Here is a 17,289-nt window from a genome sequence, read left to right on the forward strand (position 1 = left end):
TGAAAACCCTTCCATGTAATAGTGGGATCCTTTACCCCATTCCCCTGCCTGGCTCCCAGCACAGAGGCAGCCAGAGGCTGATGGGTTTTCTGAAAAACTGAGTGGTTCTGGAGACAAAATATGTGGACACTGACATTGGGAGGTTGCCCCGATGTCAGTCTGTTGCCTGGCAACCCTAATGTTAGTGAGTGGTTTAATTGTGCATTTCACTGACACCAAAAGAAAAATATTAAAATAGATTTTTAAATATCAGGTGATAAGTACAATGCAGAGCATTCAAGAGGCTGGTGTGACAAAGTACATGGATGGCTACCTTGTGGGGGCATGGGGCAGGTCTGAGATGGGCAGGGCCAGATGGTGTACCTGCTTTGTAAGTCAAGGGTGAGGACTTGGGTTTTCTCCCAGTTGAGGTCTGTAGACAAGGTGGGGGTGACATGATCTGATCTAGGTTTGTGAGAATCCCACTGATTCCTATTGGGGATGGTAAAAGGCTGTAGAAGTTGCAGTTGCCCAAGTGGTGGAGGTGGAGGGGGGTAGACAGGCTTGGGGTAGCACTTGGAGGTGGAGCCAGACACAGGGACAGACTGGAGGGTGGGGCAGGGAAAGCAAGGAAGCGAGGGAGGTGATGACATTTTTGGCTCCAGCTAAGATGAGATAAAACCACCTGAGGAGCAAGTTCTTGGATATAGTGAAGAGTCCTATTCTGACCAGGTTGGGTTTGTGATTCCTATCTCCCAATTCCGTGTTGCCATCAGGTAGGAGTTGGAGGTGCGAAGCTAACTTTAGAGGGAGGGGTTAGGGCTGGACGCTGAGTATCGAGCAAGTAGGTAATCTAGGTAGGGATCCCAGACACTGGGCCTCCCTGGGACCACCCTGCCCGCCCACGGAAGCTCCCACACACCTGCTTCAGGCCTTTACCAGCAGGTTGTGCGCAGCGATGCAATGTGTGCTTGGGGCACTAGGTGGCAGTGAAAGCTCTCCTGGCCGCTGAGCCCACAGCCAGGCCCTTAAATGTCAGACCCAAGCTGTTGGCTTGGCCCAGATGGCCCAGAAAGGTCCCAGAGTGTGAACAGCTATTTCAGCCACAAACCCAAGAAGCATTTGGGAACCTCTTTGGTTCCCCCAACAACAATAATAAAATTAACCAAAATCAAAATATGTGCAGTGTTTTACACAGCCCTTACTTAGCACTCATGTCCTTAAAGAGATCCAGTGGGTGAGAACCCCTTATTATACCGACAAGGGAACCGAGGCCACAGGGCCAGAAAGCGGCAGAGCGGGGAATGGAGCCCAGTCCTTTCTGAACACCTCCTAGGAGAGGGGAGTGGGTGTTGCTGGAAGACAAATGGCCAATGAACAGACAGCCCAGCCAGCACAGGATGCCAGGGTGGGCTCCCAAGGCTGGTTAGGCTGGCGCCGTTTGTTCAAGGGCATGCGGTCTTCCATTCAGCATCCGTCTAAGATCCCTGACTATGGCTTTCGCTTTGACAAGCACCATCTGGTTCACACATTTAGGCAAGAAACCAGAAAATGATTCCAACCCAGGTTTTCCGATCCCTCCTTCAGCGCCCTTCCCACAGACCACGGCCGTGTTTCCTCTCATGGCCACCTTGTCTTCCCAATGCGGCGAGACTGTACAATATTGCAGGAATGAGACACAGGAACACGCTGTAGTACTTGGAAAGGCTCCAGAAACGCCCAAGGCTCTTGAGATCCAGACCCGTGGCCACCCCACCCACCCTGCGGATTCCGCCCCCGAGGCTCAGGCTCAGGCTCCGCCCGCCCCCGCGCGCCCCCGCCCGGCCCCGCGCCCCCCGCCCCCACCGCTCCTCTCCTCTTGCAGTTTGAGATCCGGCAGCTGCGGGCGCACCTGGCGCAGCAGGACCTGGACCTGGCTGCGGAGCGCGAGGCGGCGCTGCAGGCCCCTCACGTGCTCAGTCAGCCGCGCAGCCGCTACAAGGTGGTGGAGGCTGGCACGTGGGCCGAGGAGACGGCGGCCGAGAGCGTCGTGGAGGAGCTGCAGCCTTCGCCCGGTGAGCCCCCCACCGCCCCCGCGGCCCGGCCCGGCCCCAGCGAGGGCTCTGTGCTGAGCTGCCTGCGTCTCGGGGAGACTCGGGCGGGGCTCCGATGGCGGGGTGGACGGTGCAGGACGACCTTTCTGAGCCTGGGAGCAAGCATTTAGCCAAGATACCTCGACCCAATCTCCAAATGATCCTAGTGACTTGTACCCATTTCATGTCTGTGGGCCTCTGGCCTGCTTTGCATGCGTTATCTCCCCGGTCCTCAGAACCAATACGAAGTATGACTTGACTTTTGTGGATGAAATAAAAGTCGTAAAGGTGCATCACCAATAAATGGCAGAGCTAGGCTTCAAGCCGGAGACCTGAGACCCTTACTGGACTGCGCAGCCCGCAAGGGCCCAGACAGGAAGTCCAGGCCTAGGGCCACGGCCTGTACGGCCCAGAAACCTGTCTTGGCGCTGGTAGCAAATGGATGGGCGGGTAATATTAATGGAAATGGGAGCACGGGGCATGACCCAGGGCACTGAATAGAAGGCGAGCGGTGTCACCTCAGACAGGGGACTTAATCCTCTGAGCCTTGGTTTTGCTAGCTAATAAATGCGAACAATGCACAATGCGAGCCTTCCTCACAGGGTTGTTGGGAGGCTCAGGGAAGCCGGTGCACGTGGCCTCCGGAGCTGCAAACAGCCCCACAAATGCCCGGTATTGTTTTGTGATGGGGTGAAAATACCCGCACCTGGGGACACAGATGTGTCAGGTTTGGGTCTTCGCAGGCTTTCAGGAGGCTATGTTCTAACAGGCTCAGGCCAGGGATCTACCTCGGCTCAGGGGCATTGGGAGCCAGGCAGGGGGCGGGATCCGTGCCCACCTTAGGGCCCCAAAGGGATCCTGAGAGCTCCCAACACAGACCCCACCCCCACCAGGCACGTTTCCTGTTCATGTCTGAGTCCTCCCTTCCTAACTTGCACCTGAAATGTTACCACTAAAATGATGGGTAAGGGGTTATTTCACTTTACTAAGAAATTCTTTTAAATATTGACCTCCCCTAATAATTCAGAATAATTCACCTTTATGGGGTTGTTTGTTTATCTATCTAAAGGTAAAGGAACTAAAGTTTATCAAACCCATCCAAGGGAAGTTTTCACAGTGTGAGCTGATTGAATCCTCACACCTCCTTTGTCTCCTGTGGAGCAGGAAACTCAGACCCAAAGAGATCAAAAGAATTTCACAGGGTCACACACTGGAAATGATGGTGCTGAGCTTGGAACCCAGGCTGTAGGACCCTAAACCCGAGCTTGGTCAAGGGCCCCTTCACCTTGCCATGCCATGTTCCCCTTGCCAGGACAGCCAGTCAGGGCTGGGCAGTTGAGAGGCAGGAGGCTGGAGCCCCAGACTCTGCTACTCCACAGCTCTATGACTTGAGGCTTAGTGTTCCCTTCTGTAAAGTGGACTCACAGCTCCAGCTCTGACTGCCTCTAAGGAAACACAAGGAAGCTGATGGGTGTGAGGAAGCTCTGGAGTAAGGCACTGGGAATGGCTTTTGTGGAGTGGGGTGATTGCTATTATGATCTTCTGAGAGAACTTCACACCTCAAAACTGTAGAATTTGAGCACTGGGAGAGACTTCTTGGAGTCCAGCCGATGCACTAATCCCATCTAAAACTCTTACTGGCCTCAGTTTACCTTCCTTTAACCGTAGGTGCTCCAGCCTCCCAGGGAAGCCCACACCAACTCAGCTTCAAATGGCTCTGCCTATTTGAAAGTAATTCTTCAGGCGCACCTGGGTGGCTCAGTCCACTAAGCATCTGCCTTTGGCTCAGGGTCCTGGAATTGAGCCCCACAGCCAGCAGGCTCCCTGCTCAGCGGGGAGTCTGCTTCTCCCTGTCCCTCTGTCCCTCCCTGCCATTCATGCACACACACTCTCTCTCATAAATAAAATCTTTAAAAAAAAAAAAAAAAGTAATTCTCAGACTGAGCTGAGGTCTTGCCCCCAGGTACCTACCTCTCCCACTTGGCTGCAGTTTTTACTCATTGGTGTGGGCTGAGGCATTCTTTCATTTTATTCTTTTATTGAGGTATATTTGACACATAGTGTCACACTAGGGCATCCTTTTGGAGACTGGCCTTTGAGTGTTTTCTCGTCCAGGGACTGTCACTACATTTCTACACCAGTCCTCAGGGGAGAATCTCCCCAGGTTTTTGCTGTTTTGTCCCTCCTTGAACATTCCACTGTTTTGGTTCCTCTTGGAGTGACATCCAGAACAAAATGTAGTTCTTGGGAGCTGTAAGACCAGGGTGGAGTGCTAAGGGGCCACCCCTGCTTTTCTGTTCTGAACCAAGACCCCTTATATGTGGCTTCCAGGAGGGAAAAGAAGGAGGCAGAGTAAGACTGGAGAAAGCTGGGTCACACTTGAAGTCCACTTAGGGTCAGTTTGACCAGTTCTGTATCACCAGCCAGGATGTCACTGGTCTGTGCCAACCCTCTTGGGGGTCAGATTGGGGGGTGTCTGAACATGGCACTCAGGCCTCCCAGAGAGATGCCAAACCTGTGCCTCTGAGAGCAGCTGCAGATGCCCCTCCCATCTAGTCCTGGACCCCCACCCTGGCCTCCTTTCTTTCTCCTGTGACACCCCCACCACCTCCTCTTTAGATGCATACCTGCCCTCCACCAGTCCCAGTCTGTGCCGCCTGCCCCATGTGTTCCCCCATGTGGCTCTTGGGCCACCTCCTAGACAACCTCTAGAGCCATCAGTAGCAAAGCCAACACCTCTGAGGCAGAGGGCAGAAGCAGGGGAGGAGGGCTAGCAAGTGGTGAAGGTGATTCACAGCCTCCCATGGGCCCAGGAAAGAGGGCATCTCCCAGCTGATTTCTCTTTGACCAGGAGCTGTGTCCAGGGAGGGATTTCCATGACATTAGAAATTATGGCCAGCAAGCTAGGGGTGCTCCAGGCCACTCTGGGGATGGAGAAAGGGCAGCATTTGTTTCTTCCGATGACGATCAGGCCAGCGAGGGCTCTGAAGCCCACCACGTCACAAGCGTGCACAGGCAGTCTGGGGATTAACCTGCGGAACTGAGCAAGAAGTGACAGGAGCTTGGGGAGGGGGCCGTGTTTGCTGCGGGAGAGGGCGGGCAGGGTGCCGAGGGGTTCCTGAGGTTCAGCAGTTGTCAGCAGGTCAGACCCAGACTAACGCCGACCAGCTTCTGTTTAGACTTGCTGTGGCACAAATCATTTTGAAAACCCAGGCTGCAAAGTTCCAGGCTTTGGGGCCTGCCAAGTTCCCGGTGGCCCTGTGTGGTCATTAATACTTCCCTCCCAAATTTATTAGTCTTGAACCTCGCCCATAATTTATGAATTACACCCGCTGGTGAGAGTGCTACAGGGTGCACTGTATATCACGGCAAACCCCAGAGTCCCTCTGTGCTGCCCTGGCACTCACAGAAACCCTCAGAGGTGCCCCAGACCAGCGGGTCTGGGCTTCCCCTCTGCCAAGCAGAGCTGGCTCTGATGTGGACCCTAGGAGGGAGAGGCCCATGTTCTGTGGAGACCAGCTGGGGTTTCTGCCACCACTGGCCTCCTCGTGTTCCTCAAAAAATTAAAAATAGAACTTCCATAGAATTCTATTTGGGGGTATTATTATCCAAAGTAAACAAAAGCACTAACTTAAGAAGAGGCACCCCCACATTCATTACAGCATTCATCATAATAGCCAATATAGGGCAACAACGTGAGTGTCCAGTGGTGGATGGATGAAGCAGATGGGGTGTATATACACAGTGGAATATTACTGGGGAACCCTGAGGATCCAGAGGATCTCCAGAACTGTTGAGCTAGACCAGGAGGTCCTCGCATGAAGTAGTGAGGCAGCTGTCAGGGCAGAGTAGGCTACAGCGATCCTGAGGAAGGGACCAGAGTGGAAGACTCATACTGGGTTTGAATCTCAGCTCGGCCTTGAACAAGTGACTTAACCTCTCTGAGTAGGACTGGCTTCATGGTTGGGTGACCCTGGGTGTTCCACAGGGCCTTGAACTTGGTTCACTGCTCTGCTGTCACCCTCTTGAAATTCTTAATGCTTTTTTTGTGTGTGTAATTGACATATAGCCTATTACTTTGAGGTATACTGTGTAACGATCCCATGCTTATATATATGGCAAAATGATCATAATAAATCTAGTTAACGTGTACAAAATAGTTACAAAGTGTTTTTCTCTTGATGAGAACTTTTAAGATTTACTCAGCAACTTTCAAAAATGCAATACATCACTACTAACTGTAGTCACCATGCAACACCATATCTCCAAGCTTATTTATCTCATAACAAAATTTGTACCTTTTGACTCCCTTCACCCATTTCGCCCAGCCCCCACCACTAACTACCAGTTTGTTCTCTGTGTCTGTGAGCTCCGAGTTTCTTGTTTTTGTTTTGTCTTTAGATTCCACATAGGTGAGCTCATACAGTATTTATCTTTCTCTGCTTGACTTATTTCACTTAGCGTAATGCCCTCCAGGGCCATCCATGTTGCAAGTGCTGTGATTGCTTTCTTTTTTGTGGCTGAATAATATTCTGTTGTGCGTGTGTGCATGCATGTGTGTGTGTCCATATATACCACATCTTCATCCGTCCACCACTAGACACTCACATTGTTGGCTGTTGTGATGAATGCTGTAATGAATGTGGGGGTGCCTCTTCTCAAGTCAGTGTTTTTGTTTACTTTGGATAAATACCCCAAAGTGGAATTCTATGGAAGTTCTTTTTCATATTTTGAGGAACCTCCATACATTTTCCATGTAGTTGCAACAGTTTGCGTTCCACCAACAGTGCAGGTGTGTTCCTTTTCTCCACATCCTCGCCAGCACTTGTTGTTTCTTAAGGTTTTGATTTTAGCCATTCTGACGAGTGTGAGGTGATATCTCATTGTGGTTTTGATTTGCATTTCCCTGTGATTAGTGATGTGGAGCATTTTTTCATGTGTCTCTTGGCCATCTGGATATCTTGTTCAGGAAAAATATCCAGATCCATCCACTTTTTAATGGGTTTGGTTCTTTTTGCTGTTGAGCTGTAAAAGTTCTTTATACATATGACTTTATCATATGACTTGCAAATATCTTCTGCCATTCAGTAGGTTGCCTTTTTGTTTTGTTGACGGTTTCCTTTGCTGTGCAGAAGCTTTTTAGTTTGATGTAGTCCCTCTTGTATATTTTTACTTTTATTGCCTTTGCTTTTGGTGTCAAATGCAAAAAAACACTGCCAGGACTGATGTCAAGATGCTGACTTCCTATGTTTTCTTTCAGGAGTTTTATGGTTTCAGGTCTCACATTTAGGTCTTTAATCCTTTTTGAGTTAATTTTTGTTATGAAGTAACATTTCATTCTTTGGCATGTGGCTGTCCAGTTTTCCCAGCACCATTATTGAAGAGACTGAAGAGACTGTCCTTTCCCAATTATATATCCTTGGCTCCTTTGTCATAAAGTCATAAATTAATTGGCCATATATGCATGGGTTTATTTCTGGACCTTCCTGTTTTTTGAACAAGGGGCCCCACAATTATGCTGCTGGTCCTCTCTCTGAGCCCCAGTTTTTCCAGAATAAGAACAGTAGCAGAAGCATATCTTCTTTGAGAAGTATTGGACTTTTGGTCATAGGCACAGCCCTCACGCATGGCACACAGCAGGTGCTCTCCTGTGAGGGCTGCCGAGGCATGGGGTAGCATAGTGGAGTTAGGGAGCAGAAGCCCCAAACCAAGAATCAGGGCTTCCCTCTGAGCATTGGGGGCTGTGTCTGCACAGGATGTGGGGTTCTGGCACCCCACCCCACAGCACAGCTCCTTCCACCCCCTCCAGGGGCCCCAGCTGACTCACACCTTTTCTCTTAGCCTCTGCCTTGCCAGGCAGGTTGGGGCTCCGCCCAAGGGGCAAACACAGATAATGAGCCTTGCCATGACCAGCACTCCAAGGGCTTTGGGCGGATTAGTCAGGATGCATTTGCAGAATGCTTTCACCCCAGGAAGAAAGGTGCCAGGCAGCCAAGAGCAGCTGCAGCAGCCGCCACAGAAGGCTCAAGACTTTGGGGTCGGTTGGGAATACCGTGGGCCGGGATTCAGAGGGGTGAGGAACAGCCCCGGGCTAGACTTGACATTCGTTATCTCAGTAAACCTCACAGCTCACCAGCATCCAGATGTTTCATCCGCATTTTACTTGGGAGGTAGCTGAGACTCAGGGTGCCTAGGGATCTGCCCGGAATCACAAGGCGGTGGGTTTGTCCGGGAGCCTGTGTACTGAGCGACGTCCGTCCTCAGTGTGGGGTGGCTCCTCTGTGGTCCTGGGGCTCCTTGGGGCTGAGTCAAGACAAACCCAGAAGCAGGGGATTATTCTTAGGTGAAAGGTGAGCAGACCCCCTGTGGAGGCAGTGGCAGCCTGTTCCTCACCACAAGCCTCTGGACTTGCTTCCCCTCCTTTCCCCACCAGTCACTAGTGTCCAGGCAGGTAGCAGTGACCGGGAGCAAGGTTGTGTGCCGTAGGATGACAGGGCCTCGCAGAGGGTGAGGTGGACGGTGCCAGGAGGCCCTGAAGGCCTCTGACCCAGACACGGTCATCTGTCCTGTCAACACCATCGAGTGGAGGCTGCCATGTGCCAAGCCCTGTGCTGTGTGCGAGGGAGACGCCAAGTAAGATGTGGCCCCTGCCCTCAGAAGCTCTCAGCCCCTGCCGTGGGTGGGGACACAACCCCAGCCCAGATGGTCTGTTCTGGAGAAGAGAGCCTGCTTGAGGCAGAGAGCAGGGAAGGCTAGCACCAGCATTGCTAGAGGAGTCTGGGCAGGCCTTTCTTTCAGATTTCTTTTTTTTTTAAGATATTTTTTAGGGGCCCTGGGTGGCTCAGTGGGTTAAGCCTCTGCCTTCAACTCAGGTCATGATCTCAGAGTCCTGGGATCGAGCCCCACATCGGACTCATTGCTCAGCAGGAAGCCTGCTTCCCTCTCTCTCTCTGCCTGCCTCTCTGCCTACTTGTGCCCGCGCTCTCTCTCTGTATCAAGTAAATAAATAATATCTTTTTAAAAAAAGATCTTTTAAAGATCTTTTAAAGATCTTTTTTTAAAAAGATATTATTTATTTACTTGATACAGAGAAAGAGAGCGTGCACAAGTAGGCAGAAACAGAGGGAGAAGGAAGCTCCCCTCTGAGCAGGAAGCCTGATGCAGGACTTGATCCCAGGATCCTGGGATCATGACCTAACCCGAAGGCAGATACTCAACCATCTGAGCCACCCAGGTGTCCCTCAGATATGTGTCTTCAAGCTCATTCTGAGGCCCCATGTGGGTCCAGTTTTGGAGTAGAGAGAGCACATGCAGCCTGGACAAACGTGCAGTGGCCACCTGGGTGAGATCCGGGCTCAGTGTCATACGTATCCACAGAGCTAGTGATCCCATTCACTAAACCCACAGCCATGACAAGAGTCCAAAGGGGAAAGCATGAGGTCTGACCTACAGCTGGACCACCGGACCACAGCAGAGGCATCAGGGGTCCCTGGACTAGTCATAAACTTGGTAGGAGTTGGGTTGTTGGTAAAGAAAGAGAGCACCGCATAATGACAAGGGTCCCAGCCTGGGTGGGCAAGAAAACCATTCACCAGATGGAGGTGGAGGGAGAAACTGAGCTCTGTTGCAGACATGATGCGTCAGAGGTGGCTGGAGGTCCTGCAGGAGAAGTTGTCTCGTTGGCCAGATCAGCCAAGAGCTCAGGAGAGACATCGGGCCTGGCCGAGCTGGGTTTTTCCAACGGCGTGGATGAAGATGGGGCATCCTTGGTTAGCACGGAGTTCGGAGGAAGCTCTGATCCCTGCACTGAACCCAGATTAAGAGTGTTCCTGAATGCGTGACCCTGCCTGCTGAAACCAGCAAGCTGACACTGGCCTGGGATGGGGATTACAGAGTCCTCCATGGGGGTGACCCAGCCAAGTGTGGTCGGGCTTGGCCTGCCCTGCCACCGCACCGAAACCCTGGTGGCTCATGAGTCTGCAGAGTAGGGCGGTCGCTATCGCACCGGAAAGGTGCACTGGGCTGCATGAGGGGGTGATCTCACCAGATCTGGGGAAGGACAAGTCTCCTGAGTCATGCTGGCCTCGCAGGGCAGTGGCAAGGATTAAAGAAACATGGTGTGTGCCAAAGCCAAGGTGTGGCCCTTGAAAGGCACGGTGAATGCAAGCTCCCTCCTTTCCCCTCCTCCACCCATTCTGGTCACCTCTGTACCCACAGGAATGACTTCAGAGAGGAGGCTAAGGACTGGGAAGGGGTGGGAAACGGACAGTGGTTTCCCAGAAGAGACTCTCAGGAGGGCTTTTTAAGTATCAGAATGTCTGTCACATAGATGGTGAAGAGCAGGGGGCTTAGCCCTGGGACCTGTGAAGGCAGGACCACAGTCTGCAAGGCTTGATTAAATGAAGATGAGCTGTTGGACCAAGGCGTGACATCCTGGGGAGGCCCTGACTGTGTGCCTCAGAGGCAGGGAGTCCTGGCCTGGGTACCCCGTGCGGGGTGGGGCATGCTGAGATCCTATTGAGCACAGACTGACAAGAAGATGCCCACAGCTGGTTATCCCAGCTGTTCAACAGAGAGGCGGGCGCTCCCTTCCGGGTACACAGGCCGTGGTGGAGAGCCCCCAGCAGGAGGAGTGAGCGATGCCTGCCCAGGCATGCGGGCCACAGCCTGGGGCCTCTGGTCCCCTCCTGCACTGGTCTCACCCCTCTTGGAGCTGGCGGAAGTGGCGTGAGCCCTCCAGCCAGGCCACATTACGATCTGCTCCTCAAGAGCCTCCCCAGCCCCCAGTGGTACAAAGGAAGAAACTGAGGCCCAAGAAGGGGATATGACCTGCTCAAGCTCTCATGGCAGCAGCACACACAGGACAAGAACTAGGATCTGAGTTTTTTTGTTTTTGTTTTTTTTATTAAGATTTGAAGTTTCCCTTTTTATAATTTTTTTTATTGAAGTACAGTTGACTCACAATGTTACACTAGTTTCAGGTGTACAACAGTGATTTTACAAGTTTGTATGTTACACCATGCTCACAAGTGTGGCTACCATCTGTCACCGTACCACACAGTACCACACATACACACAGTATCATCGACTGGATTCCCCATGCTGTACCCCTCATTCCATAACCAGAAGCCCACAGCTCCCACCCCGCTTCGCCTGTTTTCCCATCCCCCAGCTCCTCCCATCCGGCAGCTACCAGTTCTCTGTATGTATGGGTCTGTTGCTGCTTTTCATTTGTTTATTCCTTTGTTTTCCGGATTCCACCTGTAAGTGAAGTTATATGGCATTTGTCTTTCTCTGACCTAGCATGATACTCTCTGGGTCCATCCATGTTGCCTCAAGTGGCATGATCTCATCCTTTTTCATGAACAATATTCCAGTGTGTATGTGTGTGTGTGCGCGCGCGTGCACGCGTTTCTGTGTACCACATCTTTATCCACTCATCTACGGATGGATACTCGGGTTGCTTCCATATCTTGGCTATTGTAAATAATGCTGCACTAAACATAGGCGTGCATGTATCTTTTCCAATTAATGTTTTCATTTTCTCCGGGATCCAGTGGTGAGATTATAAGGTAGCTCTATTTTTGACTTTTTGAAGAACCTCCATACTGTTTTCCACAGTGGCTGCTCCAGTTTGCATTCCCACCAACAGTGCACAAAGCCTCCTTTTCCTCCACATTCTTGCCAACACCTGTTGTTTCTTGTGTTGTTCATTTTAGCCATTCTGACAGGTGTAAGGTGATCTCTCATTGTGGTTTTGATTTGCATTTCCCTGATAATGAATGACATTGAGCATCTTTTCATATGTCTGTTGGCCATCGGATGTCCTCTTTGGAAAAATATCTATTCAAGTCCACTGCCCATGTTTTAATGGTGTTTGGGTGTTTTTTTGCTGTTGAGGGGTATGAATTTTTATATATTTTGGATATTAGCCCCTTATCAAAAATAATTTGCAAATATCTCCTCGCATTCAGTAGGTTGCCTTTTCATTCTATTGATGATTTCCTCTGCTGTGCAAACACTTTTTAGTTTGGTCCAGTCCCAGTAATTTATTTTTTCCTTTGTTTTTCTTGCCTTAGGAGACATTTTGAGAAAAACATTGCTATAGCTGACGTCAGAGAGATTTCTGCCTGTGCTGTCTTCTAGGAGTTTATGGTTTCAGGTCTCGTATTTAGGTCTTTCATCCATTTTGAGTTTATTTTTGAGTATGGTATAAGAAGGTGGTCCAGTTTCATTCTTTTGCATGTAGCTGTCCAGTTTTCTGGGGTCTGGGTTTTTCTTCTTCACCCCAGGCCATCTTCTATGATTAACTCCCTTGGGATGAGTTCTCATGAGTCTGTGGATACTTCAGCTGAGTTAATAGTTCTGCCCATGTATACGTATACAAGGACCCCTCAGCCAAGGATAATCCCAAGGGAAGTGACTAGAACCTCCTGTCTGGCCCAAGAGACCTGGTGCTAACCCCTCTTCTCACTGCTTGCCAGGAGCAGCTACACCAGCCTCCACCTACTTCCCAGGGTGACCTGCAGGGACAGAGAGCATTTACCACATGAATTATGAAGAGCCACAGAGAACTGAATGGCTGTGTGGTTTGGAGGGAGCATTGCTGGCTGATCCTGGACCCAGGCCTAGGGCCAGCCTCAGGCCCCTCCCTCAACTCAGGCATTAATGCAAAACACACCTCTTACTGGAGGCATTTAAAGATCAAAAGAGGGCAGAAAAGCTTTTAAGAGCCAGGTCTATATTTGTCACCACGCAGCCTCCCAGCGTCTGTGCTGATTGGCTTCTGCAGTGATGTCAGGTGTGCCCGGAGAAGGCAGCCACAGAAAGCATCTGGCCCATTCATTCACAGACCACCACCCCTGGGAGAAGCGCCCACGGGTGTGGGCTCCCTCAGACTTCTGTAGGAGAGGAAGGACTAGACTCCCATGTGTTGAGGGCCTTCTGTGGGCCTGACCCCATTCGGGAAGTCTGACATTTGTTAGCCACTTTATCCTCCTTAACGGGAAAGCAAACAGAGGTTTAGAGAAGACCATTTAGCTAAAATGTGGTGGGGCTGAGGTTTGAAATCAGGTCTGATTCTAGTACCTTTTCAGGACGCTAGGACTCAGGGAAGACCAGTTGCTAAGGAGCAACCCCTGAGCTCAGTCTGACAAGTTGAATCAGTGGAGTCAAGTGTCCTCATCTTGTCACTGTCCAAACCCTGCCAGGTTCCTTCTAATTATCACTTGACCCTGATCTCTCCCTTCTGTCTCATCAGGCATCACCACCCATCCCCACCTCAGAACCTGTCAGCCTCACCTGGGCATCGTTTCTGGTCTTCCTGCATAAAGTCTGGCACCTTCTGAACTACTCTCCCACAACCTTGGGAGTGAGTCACACCTGACCATGTTCAGACTTTCCTGTCATTCTTCACTGCACTTGGAAAAAGGCCAAGCTCCTTGGGATGGTTTTTGGGGTCTCTGGTCATTTGCTTTTTCTCCCATTCTCAGGCCACTTGGAATTTCTCACTTCTTCTTTCTCCCATTGCTTCTTTACTCCTATCAAGACAAACCAACCTTTCCTTGAGACTCTTGTTCCCATGTTCTCTCCTTGGATGGCTTTACACCTTGTCATGCATTATTCATGCAATAATGAATTACTGAGTGCTCACTGCTTGCTAGGAACTGTGTAGGTCGGGGGAGGGGGAGGGAAGCACAGCCCCCAGTCCATCCCTGTACTGTGTGGGAGACAGGGTCCTCTGACAGATGAGCCAGGGGGCTATCATGAAGAATCAGCCTCTGCAGCTGGCTGTGTGGGGCCACTAACAAGGGTTTGAGACTTTTGTAGGGACAGTGCTTCCAGTCACCCTGAGAGCCCCAGGTAGACTCAGACACTTGGGCCATCGAGGCAGGAAAAGCCCTGAGGAACTATTCCTTATCCCTCATCTCAGAGATGGGGAAACTGAGGACGGAGAAGGAAAAGGCCGTGCCTATGTCCTGTGTCAAGCCAGATGCTTCATGAGGACCTGGGTCTCTGATGCCCAGTGCAGCCCAGCCCTGGGGCAGATAACCCACTGAGGATTGGGAAGCTGCAGAGAGCTCCAGGAAGACCAGGGCCTCCTTTCGTGGTGATGGGTAGGAGTGGGAGTATGGAGGGAGGGGCACAAACTGGCTACAGCCTGCTCTCAGACTCTTGGCATGCCGCCACACTGCCCTTTCTCTGTCCTCTGTGAAGGTGCCGCAGTGAGAGATGACATGAACTGCTACGTCAGCCAATACTACAACGGGCCCAGCAGTGGTGAGTCTGTGTCCGGGGCCACTCTACACACACCAGAACCTCTGTGGCCCCCATGCAACCCCTAACATTGAGAATGAGGATAGCTTGGCCTGGCGTGCCCATCCCCTGGTGCTTGTGGGCCCATAACTGCAAACAGAGTTCAAGGTTCAAATACCTGTAGCTTTGGCTCCCAGCACAGTCCAGCGCCAGGGCTATGGATGTGGAGTTTGGAGTGCTCTGTGATCGCTAATGAGGACAGCATGTGGGACCCTCATGTGGAAAGGGGGCTGGAATCTAGAAATCTAAGAGACCTCAGTGCCTCTCAACCCACGCCCCTCATGGCATAAGGACGATGGGGTGAGGTTAACAGCAGAGTTGGGCTTGAGAAGCAACAGTTAAGGGGCGTGTCCTTGCTTGATTTGTTTCGTTCATGCCCTAGAAAGAAGTCTCAGTGGTTTTCATTTGTGGGCAAGGTTGAGTTTTACAGGAATACCCCATTTTCCTTAGCCAATGTCTTGACTCTGGTAATTTGTCTTTGACAGTCCGTGAACCCTCATATACTCCCTTATGAGGCTAGAGTGTTACATTGTGTGATGTATAATACAGTGGATTGTTCTCTTTCCTACAGTGTCATCCTGAAAGAGCTCTTCTCTCTTTCTCTTTCAAAGCTGCATCCAATCTGCTGATATCAGAGACCACCATCTCTAGCTCAGACCCCCAGTGCACTCTCCCCACCACTTTGGGGAGAGACCTTGCCCCCACTATACCCACTGTCATGCAGCCCCTTGGTACTTCCTTCAAAACCTTCTGGAGTGTCGTCTGTCCTCACCCTGCAAGGCATCCTACAGGGGTGACACAACCTGCTGAAGTCACAGTTCTGATCATGTCACTCTCGAGTTGGCCCCATTTAAATCTATGACTCCACCATGAAGCCCAGATTCTAATCCTGGTGCCTCAGGCTTTCTGAGTTAGGATAAGCTAGGCTATGCTGCAGTGGCAGATAATCCCAACATCTCCGTGGTTTAAATCAACACAGGTCCATGGAGGATGAGCCAGGGACGCTGCTGCTGGGTTGTCATCTTTCCTCCATCGCCTGGGGGTGGAACAGCTACCCTCTGTTCTGAAACACTGCTCACTACAGGCAGAGCACGGCTGTTTTGATTGCCGCTGCTGATCAGTTGCACGGATGATTGGCCAGCGCGTGTCACATGTCTGGAGAATGTGGCAAGAGGAGGACCGGGCACAACCCTCCCTGGGGTGGGGCAGCAGACACAGGCAGATGGGACAGCAGAACCAGACCTCCCTACCCCCACACCCCCTCCTTGTAGAGCTTGCACACACTCCCTGCCTGCCATTTGGGTCAGAGCCGCCCCCAGCAGGGCCTACAGAGGTGTAGCGGAGGCCCAGGTGTGACCAGCATCCCCTCCTTTGTTGCAGACAGTGGTGTCCCAGAGCCAGCCGTGTGCGTCGTCACCACAGCTGCCATAGACATCCACCAGCCCAATATCTCCTCCGACCTCTTCTCCGTCGACGTGCCCCTGAAGCTCAGCAGTGACGGCGCCTGTGCCAGTGCCACGTCCGAGAGCGCCTCCCGCTCCGCTCGCAGCTCCGTCACCCGGGCCCTGAGCGATAGCAGCCAGACACTGGGCTCCTCCACAGACTGCAGCACCGCCCGAGAGGAGCCCTCCTCAGAGCCCAGCCCCTCTCCTCGGCCACTGCCGCCACCACCCCAGCAGCAGATGGCAGAGGCCACGGTCCAGGACCTGCTGTCCTCCCTGTCCGAGGACCCCTGCCCCTCCCAGAGGGCCTTGGACCCAGCCCCTCTCGCCTGGCCCAGCCCTGCGGGCTCGGCCCAGACCAGCCCTGAGCTGGAGCACAGGGTAAGTCTTTTCAACCAGAAGAATCAGGAGGGCTTCACAGTCTTTCAGATCAAGCCTGTCATCCACTTCCAGCCTGCTGCACCCATGCTGGAGGACAAGTTCAGATCTTTGGAATCCAAAGAGCCAAAGTTGCACAGGGTCCCTGAAGCCTAGAGCCTCCAGGTGGGCAGGGTAAGAGGAGGGCAGAGAGTGATCAGGATGCTCTCCTAGGGCCCCGGAGGCCGCCAGGGGCCACATGCTGGGCCCAGGAGCCCCCCTGGCCTCCTTCAGGGTGCTGCCTGCCTCCGGGGAGGTGTCACCAGGCCAGGGGGCCACATGCCTCAGACCTCAGAGCCCAGAGCTGGCATCTCCTCCGGCCCTGCTCAGGGGAGGGTGGTGCTCCTGGCTGGGGTCTTTTTAAACCATTTTTACAAAAACCAGCCTGTGGCCCAGCTTCAGCAGGGTAGAGCGCAGGGAGCAGCCCAGCCTCTTCCGTTGCCTTCGTTCCTGGCGCCCACCCTGGACCCCTGGGAACAGCACTGTGAGCAGGGGCTAATTAGCCCCATCCCCAAGCCGTCTTTTCCCGGAATCCTGGGTGGAGCCGACAGGATCACAAAGACCACCATCTGAGCCTATTTCGTCCGTCCTCATTCTTTCATTTGGCATGAGCATTTCAGAGTCTTTTCCAGACAAATCTAGTTTTCACCTTCATAGGACATAAGGGAATGAATCTGGAGGTGGGTGGGAGGGTTACAGCGGGTGGGGGGACAGCCGTTTTCCAATCTTGGCTTTAATAATAAAAACCAACTGCACTGAGACTTCTGGTTGACTGAGGTTTTCCTTTGCAATTGCTGGCCCAGGTAAGAAGCCAGCGTGACTCTTCTGGGTTTGGGTTGGCCTGGCCTGATGAAGAGCCACCCAGGGAGGCCCCAGCCCCCTCCCGCTGCTCCCAGGTTTCTCCAAAGAAGGAGCGGTGGACCCCAGGCGGGAAGCTCTCGCACTGCCTGGCCAAGCGACTGCACTGCTCTCTCCCCCCACTCTTCACCCCCCTTATCTACCCCCCATCCCGCCCCAGTTCCACCTCCCCACCTCTTCATCTTCCTGAGGAAACAGCTCAGAAT

The 17,289-nt window shown here is 52.2% G+C and overlaps 1 protein-coding gene across 3 annotated transcripts in view; it reads left to right on the plus strand.

Moving 5' to 3' along the window:
• Positions 1 to 16,896, plus strand: part of TMEM266 (transmembrane protein 266) — a 120,976-nt gene extending 104,080 nt beyond the window's left edge. For 2 of the 3 annotated variants that reach the window (XM_046010190.1, XM_046010193.1), the window contains 3 exons: positions 1,844 to 2,033; positions 14,268 to 14,330; positions 15,747 to 16,896. In XM_046010190.1, the coding sequence (XP_045866146.1) occupies positions 1,844 to 2,033; positions 14,268 to 14,330; positions 15,747 to 16,342 (849 nt within the window). In that variant the 3' untranslated portion in view covers positions 16,343 to 16,896. The remainder of the gene's footprint in view (positions 1 to 1,843; positions 2,034 to 14,267; positions 14,331 to 15,746) is intronic. The other variant, XM_046010192.1, reaches the window with a different exon arrangement.
• The last annotated feature ends 393 nt before the right edge of the window (positions 16,897 to 17,289 follow it).

Source organism: Meles meles, chromosome 6, assembly GCF_922984935.1.
Source record: "Meles meles chromosome 6, mMelMel3.1 paternal haplotype, whole genome shotgun sequence".
Taxonomy (NCBI): Eukaryota; Metazoa; Chordata; class Mammalia; order Carnivora; family Mustelidae; genus Meles; species Meles meles.